The 16,863-nt window shown below is 45.5% G+C and overlaps 2 protein-coding genes across 2 annotated transcripts in view; one reads left to right on the forward strand and one right to left on the reverse strand.

Annotated features, from left to right (window-relative positions):
* The first annotated feature begins 41 nt into the window (after positions 1 to 41).
* Positions 42 to 9,690, forward strand: RNMTL1 (RNA methyltransferase like 1). Its single transcript, XM_008593045.1, has 4 exons — positions 42 to 355; positions 606 to 850; positions 4,644 to 4,811; positions 7,144 to 9,690. Exons 1-4 carry the CDS (start codon positions 42 to 44, stop codon positions 7,686 to 7,688), a joined length of 1,272 nt encoding a protein of 423 aa, XP_008591267.1. The 3' UTR covers positions 7,689 to 9,690.
* Positions 9,691 to 15,066: 5,376 nt separating this feature from the next.
* Positions 15,067 to 16,863, reverse strand: part of NXN (nucleoredoxin) — a gene marked incomplete at its 5' end in the record, with an annotated part of 148,863 nt that continues 147,066 nt past the window's right edge. The window contains one exon of the mRNA XM_008593084.1: positions 15,067 to 16,710. Coding sequence (XP_008591306.1) covers positions 16,528 to 16,710 — 183 coding nt within the window. The remainder of the gene's footprint in view (positions 16,711 to 16,863) is intronic.

A 16,863-nucleotide genomic window follows, 5' to 3' on the forward strand; every position in this document is an offset into this window, starting at 1 on the left:
CGCCGGCGCGCTTTCGTGACGTATCTCCTGGCGCCGGGAAGATGGCGGCGCTGGTGAAAGGTGTGAGAGGTGCTGTGCGACCATTGCTGCCGGTGGCCCAAATCTGGGACCTCGACGCGCGGCGCTGGGTCCGGGCGCTGCGGCGGAGCCCCTTGAAAGTGGTGTTTCCATCTGGACAGATGGTGGAACGGAGGCGCGCTCCTGGGAAGCAGCCCCGCAAGGCGGTGTCTGAGGCCACTCCCCACGAGCCGCGACAGAAACAGCCGCCTCAGATGTCCCCATCCGAGACTCCCGTCACCTGGGAAGAGTCAGGGCTTCGCTACGATAAGGCTTTTTCCGGGGACAGGAGGCTGAGGTGATGTGTTCCTGAGGCTTGTCGAGTATTCCCTTTTCCATTCCCGCCTCACAGCGGGACCTTAACTTCCTCCGCCTGTTGGAGGACTTCTAACGCTAATTTTTTTTACGCAGGAGGGCAGGATAAGTGTCTTCTTTGGAATTTGCTTATTTCTGTCTTTGCGAGTCTCCTTTAAGTCTGTTAGAAATAGGTGTGTCACAGTAACAAGGATATTGGTAGTTACCCGGGTTTTTTTTGTTTCTACCTACAGTAGTGTAATGACAATCGTTAAGTCCAGGCCATTTCGGGAAAAGAAAGGGAAGATCCTGCTGGAAGGTCGCAGGCTGATTGCAGACGCCCTCAAGGCTGGAGCTGTGCCAAAAGTTTTCTTCTTTAGCCGTCTGGAATACATAAAAGAGCTGCCAGTCGATAAGCTGAAAGGTGTCAGCCTCATTAAGGTGAAATTTGAGGATATCAAGGATTGGTCCGACCTAGTAACGCCACAAGGAATAATGGGTCAGTGGTTACACTGTGTCACTAAGTGTAGAGACCTAGGATTACTTGTTCATACTTGTCTTAGGGCAACTGATTTTATTTAAACCAAATTCAAAATGTTACCCCCTAACCTTTTCTTAAGTCACTCAGAAAAATATAGTTCTCAAACCTATGTATCTTGTAGTATTTTCAGTGGAAACTGAAGCCAGTTTTTTGCCATCATTTGTATATAGTCTCTAGGAAGAACCACTACTCTTCTTAGGTCACTTCTTCAACCTTCCATGTCAGACTAAAAATTAAGGAAATGTTTACTAAAAAATTTAGCCCTTTATTAACCAGGTATCATTAACCCCCTTGTTCCAGAAGCAGGTCTAAGGAGTGAGATGTAAGCTGTAATTTATCATCCTGTTTAACCCAATGAACAAAACACCTTGTCTTCTTGGAGTCTGTTTCTTCATTTGGTTGAATCTAATGTAAGGTTTTATGTAACCGTGATGTCTATTAGCACATAAAAAGTCTTTTGCCTAAATAAGGGAGGATAAATTCTTTATACCTTTTTGACATTCGAGTTATATTTAAGATCTGATAACTGAATGGAAATAAACATAGAGGTTTCTCTTGGATAGGAAAAGACAGTTGGAAGAGGGGGAGTTATCTTCAAGGTTCTAACATCTAGGCCAGGGCCTCTGACGCCAGTTGTGCATGTGTGTTCCCTATAGTGAGCTCATATTTTATCTTTGAACTGTGCAGCTGTTAGTTGGGAGAGGAGATTCTGGGGGACCATCTCTTGTCTCTGTAACCTACCAAATCACAAAGGTCTATGCCTCTAAATCCAGAGCTTTTAGACCCTAAGATGGGGACTTGGAGTACTGAAGTACTTGGAGTTACTCATGCTAAATAACCGTACTCTTGTTAGCTATATGAGGGGTCTTTAAAAAGTTTATGAAAAGATTTGTATTGTCTTTTAATTCCATTTATCCACAGACTTTTTGAAGTACCCTGCTACCTTTCTAATCCCTACTGCATGTTTCAGTGAATGTGTCATTCTTTCTTACCATGCTTGTCACTTTGGGCATGTGTGCTAACAGTGGCCAGCCCATCTTGGACTTCTGTACTGTCCTTCATCATTATGACTGCTTTCATCATTTCATGGCTTTTAAAAATAAATATTATTCAGCCTATCCTTATGATGTTATATTTTAGATTTGAGAGTGGGGTAAAGGGAGAAATAGATTAGAACTAACACTACCTGTCAAACTTTAGGCACTCTCTAAAACCCAGTAATGTAAGTGGGGCCTCTAGAGTAGTGGGTTCTCATCACCACAGACTTCAAGTAGAAGTTAAAGTCTCAGGTCTCTTGCCCCACTGAAAAGTCTTGTGGCCGTCTTAAGTCCAGGATCTTTACAGCACACAGATGCCTGATACCATTCCATTGTCACTTTTGGTGGGTTAAGCTTTTTATCTGCATTGTCTTTTGGAAAGAATCCTATATTTTTCATTGTGTTATGTTTCAGTACAAGTACTATTTCATTCATTTTTTTTTTTTTTAAGATGACCAGTAAGGGGATCTTAACCCTTGCCTTGGTGTTGTCAGCACCACACTCTCCCAAGTGAGCTAACCAGCCATCCCTATATATAGGAATCAGAACCCACGGCCTTCGTGTTATCAGCACTGCACTCTCCCAAGTGAGCTACGGGCCAGCCCCTATTCATTCATTTCCTAACCAGACAGTAGCCTATTTATTGCAGCAATTGTATACAAGAAAATGCTAGTAAGATTTTAAAAACTATAATCCTTGGGAGCATGCCACAAAAGGAATTGAGTCTTTATTTGTTGTTAGTATATATAAAGAACTTAGAACAGTGCCTGACCTAAAAAAAAAAATGTTAGTTATCATCAGTATCACCTCTACTGGTAAACACTATAATTCAAAAGGAGGGCTAGCTGGTTAACTCAGTTGGTTGCAGCACAACCTTGAAACACCAAGGTCAAGGGTTCAGATTGCTGTACTGGCCAGCTGCCTAAATAAATAAATAGATAAAATAAATCAAAAAGAAACTTGTGGGGCCGGCCCGGTGGTGCACTGCTACAGTGCGCCGCTTGGGAGCGCGGCAGCGCTCCTGCCGAGGGTTTGGATCCCACATACAGACCGGTTCCGCTCACTGGCTGAGCGAGGTGCGGGCGCGATGCCGAGGGTTGCGATCCCGTTGCCGGTCCCGGTCCGGTACGGGCGCGACACTGAGGGTTGCGATCCGTTGCCGGACACGAAAAAAGACAAAAAGGAAAAAAAAAAAAAGAAACTTGTGGATATATGGTGCATCCATGAGAATAACTTCATCTACACCATAGAAATTTCATATGCTCTAAATAGTCACTTTTATTTTAATGTTGTAATTAGCCTTTTTTCAGTTTTTCCCCTTTTTCCTAAATACTTTCCATAAAACTTTGGCAGCTGGAGAGTAGAATCTAGAAGTTATTAAATAAGGAGAGAATTTTTCACTAAGGAGGCCACTCAGGGTTATCATTTTTTCAGGTACCCCCAAACCCATTTGTACTCCCAGGAAAACGTGTTTAGGGAAAGTATTTAGGGAATCTAGGAATGTATTTTGGGAATGTATTTCCCAGAGGGAAAATGAGCAAAGGTTATAGCAAGAAGACAGTTCAGGGAAGAGGAAACATAAATGAATGAAGCAACTAACTGAAGGGGATCACAAATGGTCAGTTAAGCTGAAAAGATGTTCAGCCTCCCTTATAAGGGAAAATGCAAGTTAAAATAATGAAATGCCATTTTTCCCATCAAAGTGGCAAAAATTGAAACAAATGAATAATATAGTCTCTGTTGACAAGGGTTCGAGCTGGGAAACATATTTATGTGTTCTTTTTTTTTTTTTTTTTTTAAAGATGACCGGTAAGGGGATCTTAACCCTTGACTTGGTGTTGTCAGCACCATGCTCAGCCAGTGAGCGAACCGGCCATCCCTATATGGGATCCGAACCCGCGGCCCTGGTGCTATCAGCACCGCACTCTCCCGAGTGAGCCACAGGCCGGCCCAAATATTTATGTGTTCTTGATGTGAATAAACTGGAATAGCCTTTGAGGAGGGCAGTTTGACATCATTTGTTAACGTTAAGAGTTCACACACACCATTTGTCCATTTCACTTAAAAGTGTTTATCCTAGAAAAATTTTCAGACATATGCATAGAGTCATACAGGGATATTCACTGCAGCATTGTTTGTAATGGGGAAACTTTAAAATAATTTAACTGTCAGGGGCTGGCCAGTTAGCTTAGTTGGTTAGAGCACAGCCTTATAACACTAAGGTCATGGGTTCAGATCCCCATAAGGACCAGCCACCAAAAAATAAAGAAATAATAATAATAATTAAACTGTCAGGGTAAGAGTTAAATGAACTGTGGTACATTTGCATTACAAAATAACATGCAGTAATTAAAAAGAATCAAGGTAGCTCCAAAGGTATTGACATGGTAAGTTCTTGAAGACGTTATATTATGGAGTAAAATAAGTACATTACAGAGTAATTCGTAGAGTATGATATTTTTTATGGGTAGATGTACATATATGTAGGTAGATACAAGGAACAAGTTCTGAAAGGATATATGCCAAGATTAAAAACAGTTGGGGTGGGGAAGAGAGCGGCACTGGTAGAATTTCATGTTTGAATTATTTCAATGAGAATGTATTTATGTATTCCCTATATATTGAGAATATATACAGAATGATAAGTAAATGAAAAGTCAAATTACTCCTTGTGTCCATATCAGACAAGTGAACCTCCTATTTCATTTTCTCAGGGATTTTTGCCAAACCTGACCATGTTAAAATGACATATCCAAAGACTCAGCTTCACCATTCACTGCCCTTATTGTTGATTTGTGACAATCTCCGTGACCCTGGGAACCTGGGGACAATTCTGAGATCTGCTGCCGGGGCAGGCTGCAGCAAAGTATTACTGACCAAAGGTAAGAACACCTGTACTAGGTGGATTGGTTGGCCATTTTTAAGTGAGCTAGGGCTTTGGGCATATGTGGGTTCAAATCTTGGATCTGCCCCTTCCTAGCTGTATGTTCATGAGCAAGTGTCAGTGTCCTCATCTATAAAGTGAGAATAATAACAATTTACCTCTTAGGGTTATTTTGAGGATTATATGAGACGATACACATAAAGTACTTCACATTGTGCCTGTCACACAATAAGTAATTCAATAATTGTTTATTATCTTTTAAAATTATTTTGAAACCTGCTAGGTTATTAGAGAAAGAATTTTAAATCAATCAGGGAAGAAAAGTAGATGCCAATTTTAACACACGGTTTCAGGTCTTTTATTCAATGACCTTGAGTTCTCCAATTGTTGGGTAATGGGATCTTCCTAATTCTTGAATTCTGGATCCTATGGAAGGAATAATGTTGATAGAGTGTGATTATGCAGTCGTGTTACATTTCCTTTAGCCTCAGGATTGGTCACATACTCTACCCACAAATTAGCCGCATTACATCTCTGTCTCTTCTCATCAGAAATGGAGATTAATAGACTGGGTTCTAAACAGACCTGCCTAAGAGTTGGGACACCTAAAATGCCTATTACACGTCGGTGGAGGGAAAGGAGAGTGTCATTCATCAGGAACACCCAAGCTACCATTAATGTAAACTAATAGTGGCACCCATTGCTGAGACTTGTCTGATTTCTGCGTTCACCTCCTCCAGTCACACCTTGTTTGGAGTACATTTCTCTGCTGGCGTGAGAGCTAGGGGCTGGGCTTCCCTTATCAGTACCCTGCTTACTCACCTCATTGTTGAGTGCTCCAGTAGGAGGTGTGGTTTTGGAAATGTATCAATAATTCAAGCTGTGTGGTTTTCATATTGATACTGGGGCTGGCAGATAAGAGGTAGGGAAAGAGTAAGGTATACTTGGCGTGATGCCCAATGTCAAGGACATGAAGATGAGGGGAGAAGCCTCACCTTTTCTCTTACTCCTCACCAGGTAGAGGGGTCAGACTAAACAGTTCCTCTCACAAATCTGGATCCATGTTCTGGTCCTTTCCCTCACCTCTTGGCATATAGCCCAGATCCCATCTCTGGTTGTCTGCAGTGAGTGGGGAAGCCCATGGTTGGGGACATGTGTGGGTAGTGTTACATTCTCTGTGTGTTAGTCTCATTCTCCTTTTTAAAATCTGGTTTGCCTAATTAATCTATCCTGAAGTTCGATAAGTAAACTTTTAAAATAACTTCTTATGAGGAGACTTGTGCTAACAAGTTAGGGAGAAGGGTAGCTATGTGAAGCAGTCATGGTGAGCGCCCTGGTCATGTCATCTCTTCCAGCCTGCCTGTGGTGAGTAGTAGACACTGGAGAAGCCAATTGCCTGCCATTCAGCCAGAGCATAGGAATGGTTGGGCTTAGCATGTGACCACTGCAGTGTGAGAGAAGGGGTTTGTGTGTGAGTGATGAGGCTATTGCCTGGGTTCAGGCTCTTGTTTCTCCCTGGATTGCTGCAATTGCCTTCTACCTAATTCCCACATCTCTAGTGTCTTCCCTGCTACAATCCAGATTAAACGTTGGAGCCAAATGGGACTCTAAAACATAAATCAGATTCTGTCACTGCTTTGCTTAAAATCCTTCAATGACATTATATTGCCTTCTGATAAAATTGAAAACTCCTCAGCTTAGCATACCCAGCCTCTGTGAAACTGGCTCTTACCTGCCTGCTATCTCCCCCCACCACACCTCCACCCATGAATTAGCCTGCTCACCTTACTTGCAGTTCTTAGACCGTGGCACTCTCCCCCTTCTCTAACTTTTCTTCTGCCTGGGCCTTTCTCTGATGAGATTCTCTTATCCTTCAAGAGCCAACTCAGTGTCATCTATTAGATGTTTTTCCTGATAGCCCTGCTGTGTACAAGGGTTTTCTATTACCCTTTCATGGTTCTTTTACATCAGCTATCACCTGTTTAAATATCATCCCTATGCCACCACCCACCATACTATGAGTTCCTTGAGGCTGGGGACTTTTCATTCCCTCTGCATCTCCTGTACAATGTCTGGCACAGGTGTATGGAAAATGTTGGAGGGATGAATCGTATCTGTTTTAGCACTAGCAGGAATTAATCCTACAGTCCCTTTGCTGGACACTGCCATAACTGGGGAGGCAGAAGCTCCCAGCTATCAAGAAGGCTATAATAGAACTTCTTTATCTCCTGATATAGTGTTAATCTGATTTACTCTAAAGTTGATTTACTCTAAAGTTCCCTGGTCTGGGAAGGTTTGTGAAATTTTTTCTCCTATCTTTTATTTTCTAGGCTGTGTGGATGCCTGGGAGCCCAAGGTGCTACGGGCAGGTATGGGTGCACATTTCCAGGTGCCCATTATCAACAATCTGGAATGGGAGGCAGTGCCCAATTACCTGCCCCCTGACACCCGAGTACACGTGGCTGACAACTGTGGCCTTTATGCTCAGGCCCAGATGTCTAATAAAGCCAGTGACCATGGCCGGGTATGTGATCGACGATTCCTAAAGATTCACAAGTATGATGATGAGGTGGTGGAGGAGGACCTAGAAACTGGAGCCAGTAAAGACTGGCTCCCTGACGTTGAGGTCCAGAGTTATGACTTGGACTGGACAGAGGAGCCAGCAGCTGTGGTGATAGGTGGGGAGACCCACGGTGTGAGCCTGGAATCCCTGCAGTTGGCCGAGAGCACTGGGGGTAAGAGGCTGCTGATCCCTGTCGTGCCTGGTGTGGACAGCCTAAACTCAGCCATGGCTGCAAGCATCTTGCTTTTCGAAGGGAAAAGACAACTGCGGGTGAGGGCGGAACACTTGAGCAGGGACAGGAGTTACCACTGAGAGGGGACATGGAAATTAGTTCTCAGTTTGAGGATGTCTCCAGGACCTCCTACCCCTGACACACTGTTAGGAGGCTGGCAGAGTCAGACTGTGGCTTCCCAGGCCATATTCAAGGGGCAAGAGGTGGGCATGATGCCATCCAATATGGATATTAGAAAAATAATTTCCATGAACTTCCTAAGATTTCCTCTCTCTCCACTGATTCTGAGGTTAGATTTTTTTTTCCCCTGGTGACAAATAGGCTCTATATGTATGTTTTTAAAAATTGTCTTGCTGAGGAGCATTTTGTGCCCAGAAAGTTCCTGCAGGCATCATCTTGGGCAGGGAAGAATTCCCTTCACCAGCTGGTGGTTTGGCAGTCACTGAACACTGTTTATAGGTCATGGCTAAATCACTCATGTCTGATCATTGGTCAATGGAAAATAAACTCCTATGAAGTATAAAACCAGCAGATTACAGTAAAGAGTTTTTAGGTAGGTCATTGGGTCTCAATGCCTGTTTTTTCATCTTTGGCTTAGTCACAAGGACACTGATAGGAGATTGATAACTCAGGAAGCTCAGGGTACAGGTCATGGCAGTCGGTGGCTAGCTGTTCTTTAGGCATGGATATATCAATCTGGGATTGTTTGTTCAGGCCTTAACTTAAATAGCCACTGTTTAGGCAGAACAATATTTTTCCCCCTTTCTGGTCATTGGTAGAAACAGCTTAATTCGTCAGCATCTTAGCATCTCTGCAGATATCTTTTTAAGTTTATGCAAAAAAGAAGGAAGAAAAGTTACAAACTTTTTTATAACCGAGTTATGAAATCTTCAGCTTAATGCAACATCTGTCAGGAAAGCTTCACCCTTTTTATTAGCTCCTGCTGTCAGTCCTGCTTTATGTAACACTTTTGGTTCAATGTAACGATGTACATATTTACATTTAACGTCCCCCTACTTCCCCAGCATACAGGAACAGAACTGTTTAGGAAAATGCCAGCATTCCTGGATGTTATGTGAACAGAGGGCTTCTGTGAGGGGAGGGCGCTGAGGATGAGAGCTTGGGGCTCTTGGGCCCACAACACTGCAGCAAGACCCTGCTGTTCTTCTCTCAAACTCCCAGCGGACCAGGGCAAGCTGGATCCTTACCAGGTGCCAGCCAGGGCACAGGCAGGAATATGAGGGCAAATGCAGATGGTAATAATTGTATTTGTAAGTAACTGTGGGAAGGGGGTGGGTGGGCTGGAGATGGGACTCATTTCAAGCACTGCTTTTGCAACCATGAAGGATAGGGTTGAAGTTGAGGAAGACACCAGTGGTGTGGTTTTACCACACATCTCTTTGTACAGTGGTTCCTGTAATGGTCTGGATTCCTCGGGAGCCCTTCAGCTGCTCACTCCAGGGAGATCAAGTTAGTTGCTAGTATGCCCAAGAGAAACCATGGACAACCCTCCCTCATTCCTCCCCCTTTGCTCCCCCAGCTCCCCAGGAAAACTTCCTCTCAGGAGAACCAAATAGTCAAGCATGATTCATATCCCAAGTGGCAGGGTGGGATTGCTTTGGCATGTTTGAGGGGAGGGGTGTTTGCAGGAACAGTGCTCTTTGGTTGGCTGTGTCAGCAGCAGTCAGCCTGACCTGCTACTCTGGTTGTCCCCTCTGCTCTGGGCCTGCCCAGGGCCCCACACGTTTGATGCACATGGCCCACAGACTGTTGTTGAGACCCTTGATCCCCAGTCTTCTTCTTTTAGAAAGTAGAAGAGCCCAAAGCCTTTGCCCACAAAGGCTGGAGCATATCGGCAGACTTCATAAGAATTAAAGATGACTGTAATGCCTGTTGCTGGAGAATTCGTACCACCTGAGTCTGCTGACATTTGGTCTCCTTCAACACGTTGGAATAGTGCTAAAGAAACAAGTCACTAAAAGGAAGCTCATGTCTTTCTGAAACCAGTCTCCTGTAATTTGTGTTCTGGGGTTATGTTCCCGCTGAATTGTGTTACAAAATAAAAATCAATGAAAGCACAAACCATATACCTTATCCTTGTTTAGAAAAGCAATGCAGAACACTGGCAAATAATTCCAAAGCCATTTTATCATCTTGGGTGTAGGAGGGAAAATAATCTTACATCTCATTCACTTTATAGTCAGTAGTTTATATACAATGCCTTGTGAGCTCTCTTTGTATATTCATGGGTATAATTTAGCCCCTTGAGGGGAGGGGTGAGGAGCAGAGGGAGACACATTGTCTTTTTAAGATGACTACAGGGGAGCAAGTAGTGGTGAATTTTTTTGCTGAGTGATAGTAGAAAATCACTATCTTGAATTCTTCTCAAGTTTGAGGCCAATTTGTTCTGTCACGATTTCCCCAGTAAACAGGAAAAAAAAAAAAGAAACAACTGAGCAATATATTACAAGAAAAACACATTTCTTGGCTGAAAGAAAAACATTGTCAGGATATTGGCCAGCCTCCCCCGTGCCTTTGTGTTGAGGCATAACTGTAGTAGTGATCTCAGCCACAAGGTGGCGGGCCACGCCTCAAAAACCACTCCCAATGCTAAAGGGAGGGGTTGGGCTCTTTCCTGGATTTAAGTTGTGGAAAAGCGGGAAGAGGGAAGGATGGAGTCAAGTCTCCCTCCACCAGACAGCATTTTGCAAGCCATTTGTGGTCAGAGGTGTTAAAGTTGGAGACGCATCCAGCTTGTCCCACATAATCTCAGCAGAAGAGAGAATCTGAAGTACAGAAGGATGGTGGAACAAAAACTAAGGAGGAAGTGGACAGAAATGGGACATGACCTTAGCAGGAAAAGCTAGCACTTTTCCCTTTTAAGAGAGCCTCTGGGAGAGCAGCTCTGGGCAAATGCCAGTGTCCTAATATGCCTGGAACTCACTCTGGGAGGCCACTGCATGTCCTTCAGTCTGCTGCAGGGCCGGGAGAACTGAAACCATTCTTCCCAGCCACAGAATCCTGGCCATTAAGGCTCAGAAGATAAACAGAACTTTACGGAATGGGAATGGTGAGTTCACCTGGGACCTTCTACTACTTGCCCCAGGGTTAACAGCAACACCAGCTGTCACCACCATCCAAGCTGGACTGCATTTAGCTCCACTTTTGCCATTCTGCCACACACAAAGACCCCAGAAACAGCACTCCATCCAAGGTTCTGTGACTAATGCTGAAATCAGCTGTGCTGCAGGGCCTGGGGCTTGCTCCTCTTTTGGACAAGCCACTTCTCCCCTCAGGGGGAACTTGGGGGACCTGACTTGGGCTCACATTTTGGGGGAAGGGGTGGCTGGCCAGTAGGGAGATCTTAACTCTTGACCTTGGTGTTACAAGGCTGTGCTTTAACCAACAGAGCTAACCTGCCAGCTCATCACTATTATATTTTTTTTAAGAAAACACTTAGGGCTGGCCAGTTAACTCAGTTGGTTAGGGCATGGTGTTGATAATGCAAGGTCAAGGGTTTGGATCCCCATACTGGCCAGCTGTTGCCCCTGCCGAAAGAAAAAAACCACTCATTTTGGCACTTTTTCATCTTGAATTGTCCTCTTATGCCTTTAAGAGCCAGCCCTATTCTTAGGACGGCCCTCCTAAACTGAAAAATTGTCCTGCCAGACTTTCCTGTCATGTTGCCACCTTTTTTTTTTTTTTTTTTTAGCGCACAGTGCCCAGTATTCCTAGGCGACCTCCCATCCAAATACTAACCAGGACCGACCCTGCTTAGCTTTTGAGATCAGATGAGATCAGGTGCTCATTACCACTATTTTCTCCTTTTTTGTGGCTGGCCAGTACAGGGTTCCTTGGTGTTATCAGCAACACACTCTCACAGGTGAGCTAACTGGCCACCCCTATTGCCACTCTCAAACTCCAAGACTTTACTTCCTCTATTTTCACCATTGAATGTGCAAATGTAATAAGCTAGAAGCCCCATAATGGATGACCATTTATTGCTCTGAACAATGGAATCATGTTAAATTTGAGCTGCTAAAATAACAGCTAGCAGCCAAGTCTTCAGGAATCCTCAGGAAACATTGCTGATGCTCAACAGCCAGGTATGACTGAAAATCTGAATATGCTGTGGGTGAGATCAGTTCTGTTCTTACTACACTCCCAATATCAGGATTTCCAATTGCTTTTGTAGGAAAAAGCTATTTTTTCAGATGAAGCCTCAGAATTGGGATGAGCCATTCATTACCAAAGCTGCTGCTTCCTCATAATGCAAGAGATTAACAAAGGTTGGGGAGGAGGAGCAGATGGCTTCAGCAAGTTCTGGCCTCTCAGACTCTCTTGGCACCTCTGAGATGGGAAGGGGGGACAATACTGACTGCAAGGCTGCAGAGTGTCTCTTGAGTGGTTGGGGACTACCATGTCCTCTGATGTCCAAAGGAAATTGACTTTTTTGGCCCTGGAGCCTAAGATCGTGTTTCCTACTACATCCTAGTTCTAGCATGTGTGGGTGACTTGTGTAAGGCATGAGCATACAGGAATCCAGACCTGAGGCTATCTCTGCCTACTTTGGGCTTGCACCATTGGCCTACAGGCCTGGGGACAGAGGCTTTCATGAGTCGGCACATTATTTAATGGAAATCCAACAGTCCCTCTGAACAAGTTTCACCCAAACCTACTAACACATTTCTTGGCTTGGGAAATATTCCAAAACTCCAAGAGGGTAAGACACGTTTATGCCTTGAAAAATGATAGTAAACATACTTACCTTTGTGCTTTCACATATAATAGGCGTACCTAGAACACCCTTGTCATGTATTTCAGTAGAACGAGAAATCCCAGCCATAAAGCAGGATATAAAATTTTCCTACGTACAGCCTTTTGTTTCCTGGAAATTATTAAATCCTTCATATATGGCCACAGACCATAAGCACTAATGATGAGGCTAATAGACAACAGCTGTTTGTCCCCAAAGAAATTTCCCTTAAGCAGCCAGGTGTGCTTTGTCCCGGTTGGTATGGCGGTTGGTATGGCAGTGAGGGGTGTAGGTAAAGTGCTCACTTTAAAACAACCCTTCGGGGCAAACTTGAAAGATCCTCTTGAGCTCAGGACCCCCAAGGCAGTCCCCAGAGAGAAGCTGTAGGGGGCACTCGTGAACCTCTGCAGTCCCCTGCGTGTGGCTGCTACAGGGTCCATACTACTGTGGCATTCTGGTCCTAACAGGCAAGGGTGGGCCTGCCCAGGCTGGCGGGGGAAGTGGCGGTGTGAATGCAGAGAGTAACCCTCCTGCATGACTGGAGGGGGTGGCGCCAGACATGAGCTCAGGTCCCCCCCAGGGCTGCGATTCCAGTTGTGCAGGATTTCTACATGTGCAGCCTCGCACACATCCATGGTTTTCTCCCTCAGCGAAATGGAGCAACACCATATTAGGTCCCTCCGATCTGTTCTTGGGCCTTCCCCTGCTAGGTCTATACCATTGCTGAGTTGAATTTGCTGCCCTAGAACGAGGCAGCAGGAGGGGAGAACAGCTTTTTAGTGTCTTTAATTAGGCAACAGGAAAAAACAGTCTGGCTGAAAATTAACACTTGAAGCTTGGCTGGTGCCAAAAAAGCAGCACTGGCTCCCTGTGCTGGGATAAATGACAGCCATTGATTTCAAGGACACACCTGGGGGGGAAAGCAATAGCAGGAAGCTACCTCACTCCTGGAAAAGAAGGTAGTGTTCACCTGTCCACTGTATATACCAATCCCAAGCACATACCTTTTTCCTAAACAGATCCTTAATGCTGGGAGACAAGGATAACAAATCTCATCTCTGTTGTAATAATGGGATCTGGAAATCATTGTGAACACAAATCTGGGAGCCCCAGGGTGGCATTTTTACAGCCACCTTCCTGCCTCAACCTGCAGGGCATGGTTTCCCTTGCGACTGGCGGAAGCCCTTGAATATGCCACAGCCAGTTTTTAACCTGCTTCCAATTAGCAACAAGAATTCTAAGGTATTTTGGAGCTGCTTGGTGGGAATTATCATGCCACCCACTTCGTCTGCATCAACAACCTTTAAGATCTCTTGCACTATTTTTTTTTTCCTTTTTGTCTTTTTTACTGACCGGTAACGGGATCGCAACCCTCGATGTCGCGCCTGTACCGGGGACCGGCAACGGGATCGCAACCCTCGGTGTTGTGCCCACACCGCGCTCAGCCAGTGAGCGGGAACCGGTCTCCACATGGGATCCGAACCCTCGGTGGGAGGTGGGAATTATCATGCCACCCACTTCGTCTGCATCAACAACCTTTAAGATCTCTTGCACTATTTTTTTTTTCCTTTTTGTCTTTTTTACTGACCGGTAACGGGATCGCAACCCTCGATGTCGCGCCTGTACCGGGGACCGGCAACGGGATCGCAACCCTCGGTGTTGTGCCCACACCGCGCTCAGCCAGTGAGCGGGAACCGGTCTCCACATGGGATCCGAACCCTCAGCGGGAGCACCACCGCACTCCCAAGCCGCGCACTCTCCAATGCGCCACCGGGCCGGCCCCTCTTGCACCATTGAGAAAGGGATTTCTTGCTGGCACTTGTGAAGTGATTCTTCCCTAATGTTTCCCCCCAAAGTAGCCACTACTTCAGACTAAACCTTTTTAGTAAGCCTTCCTCACTGATCTTAACTAACCTACATATTCATTCTAAATTGGGAATTCTGGTGTCAAGGATCCAGTTGACATTTAGTGGCTAGTAATTCAGAAGAGTCAGTACGGGCCACCAAAGTGTCACAGATAACCTAGTTTTTCTGTTGCAACAACTTAACGACAACTCCTCGCTGGACTTTGTTCCTTCTGTCCCCAAAGATAAGTAGCTGCTAAGAGAGACCACCTTTCCTCCAAGGCAATCATGACAGACATGGACAGGTATCCTGCCCATCTTCCAAGGGAGGTTGACCTCATCTTGTATCCTCACCCCCAGAGGGAGATACTGGCACAGTTCCTAGAGAAGCCCCTAGCCCAGGGATAGAGCTAGGTTTGAGGTCCCTAACTCTTGCCCCATTCTTCACAGAGAGACCCATGTGTGATTCCTTGTTTCCCCAACCAGCATTCTCAGGTTTCAGAGTACTTGGCTCCCCTGTAGGAAGGGAATGAGCAAGAATGTCCACACCAATGTATGTAATCTGGAGATTGACCCTCCATCAAGGGCCAAGTCAAACCAGGAGAAATGGTGGCCAGAGCTCCGGAAGGGATCTGCCCCTGGCACTCTAATCCAAAGGAGATTCCTGGCTTCTGGAAACCAAGATTTGACAGATAACCCTGTGAGGTCAAGGTTCTTGAAAATGCTGGTAGATGGCTACCAAGTATCCAATAAAAGTCAAGGGGTTCTCTATGTCTTACCCTCCACTGCCTACCCCCTGGTAGAGCCCAGCACCACAAACAAAAAAGATTTTTGTTATTAAGGACAGGAAAGACCAAGTGGTTGGTAAACGTCCAGAGATGCCTGCTTTATTTCTTACTAGGTGATTGCATTTCAAGCTGACAACATCAAATAACAGTCTAATTACCAACTAATTTTGTACCTCTGAACTACAAATCAACAATCCAATTCAGTAAAGAACAACAGTGTCAACAGCTTACTGCGGAGGCTGGATTTTCCAAATAAATGATTTTCGTTGGCAGAGTGCTGAGTGGAGCCAAGGGTAAGGCCTGGGATTGTTTAAAGACCCTGACACCTAACTGAGATAGGCAAATCCCTAGCCAAAGCCCTCTAACCCAAATCCTAAGAACACAGTTGTTGTTTCCCTTTTTGTGGTCAGTTCAGCCCAAATAAGAGGCCAAGCTACGTGGGCATCCAAGGCCTACTGGAAGCTGACCCGCTCCTCCGTCCTCGCTCTTGCCCTAGGGCACAGCTCCTTCTGCAGGTTCTTAGGAAAAAGCTAGGCTTCTGGGAGTTTCTGGTCTCTTTTTAGTTCTGCTCTGGAAAGAGAAGGCAATGACAGGGGTAACCAAAGGTAGGTGCAGGCACCTTGGCAGAGGTCCAGTGGCCTCAGACACAGAGCTGGGCTGAGACAGTGGTCTGTGCTAGGCTGTGCTCCTCTAAGAACTCAGGGCCAAGTTTCTTGGGAAGATGTCCAAGGGGGAAGAATTCCTTAACAAAAATCCAAGAGAGTAGGAGCTGTTTGTATGAGCAGGGAGAAACTTGGGGAAGGTCAAGATTAAAGAATAAAGAGATATAAGGAAGGAATGAGAAGCTCTTATCACTAGATAGGAGCTCAATAAAAGTAAGCAATTACTATATAAATCATTACTTAAGCTACTTATTTTTCTCACCCAAAAAACCCCACAAACGTCCTTTTAGACTTGGAGATCTCCTGCCCAAGAACCCACTGACAGCCTGCTGTTTTTCCCCCAGACCAAGAAAGACTTAAGTCATTTAGAAAAGGATGTCCTCACCAACAGTTCTGAGCTGATGCCTAAGGAGGCCTGCGGCCCTTTCTCTGCTCCACCTGCAGGTACGTGTGTCACCGAGCAGTTCTCCTGTGGCTGTCTTGGGCTCTGTGTGTGCTGACACCAGAGTCACAGCCAGAGCCCCAATCCACTGTTCCTTCATGCTTACTCTGCAGAAAAACCCTCTGGCAGATCCTTCACCAAGAGCTAGGGACTCTGAGAGAGCGACGCAGTCCCAGTTCTGGCTGGATTATGCTATCCCCGTGAATCCCAAGCAGTCTTCACAGATGGTGGGTTCTTCTGTTGCTGAGACGATACGCACCCTAGGGTGCTGGCTGAGGAGTTAATGTAGAAACAAGGCACCACAGAGAGGTTGGACACTTGGGTTGTGTGATCCAGGACACGCTGGAAAAGTCCAAGGACAGAGGGAAGGAAGGGGAGGAGGAGTAGAAGACAGTTTTAAATAACGTCTCATGAGGCCAGAGCCCCACTAGATGGGCTCCGGTTTGAGCTTTTCTGCTAGGAAGTCATTCACAAAGGCCTCCACAATGGCAGGGGTGATCTCCTCCACATCCATCACGTACTTGGCCCGGGCTGACATGTCCAGAATGGTGAGCAAAGGGGCAGCCTCGGGCAGGTTGGTGTAATCTCGCAAGGAGTCAGTCATGTCATCCTGAAGTCGCCAGAAGGAAGAGAAAACCAGTAAGTGTTAAAGAGGCAGAGAGTCCCCTGGGCCCAGTCTCCCCAGATGGCATGGAAGAGAGGCCAGTCCATCATTCTGAAGAGCAGGCTCCCCTCAGGGAGAGCTGGCTCTTAGAGAAGGGAG

This window comes from Galeopterus variegatus, unplaced genomic scaffold, assembly GCF_000696425.1.
Source record: "Galeopterus variegatus unplaced genomic scaffold, G_variegatus-3.0.2 Scaffold155, whole genome shotgun sequence".
Lineage (NCBI taxonomy): Eukaryota > Metazoa > Chordata > Mammalia > Dermoptera > Cynocephalidae > Galeopterus > Galeopterus variegatus.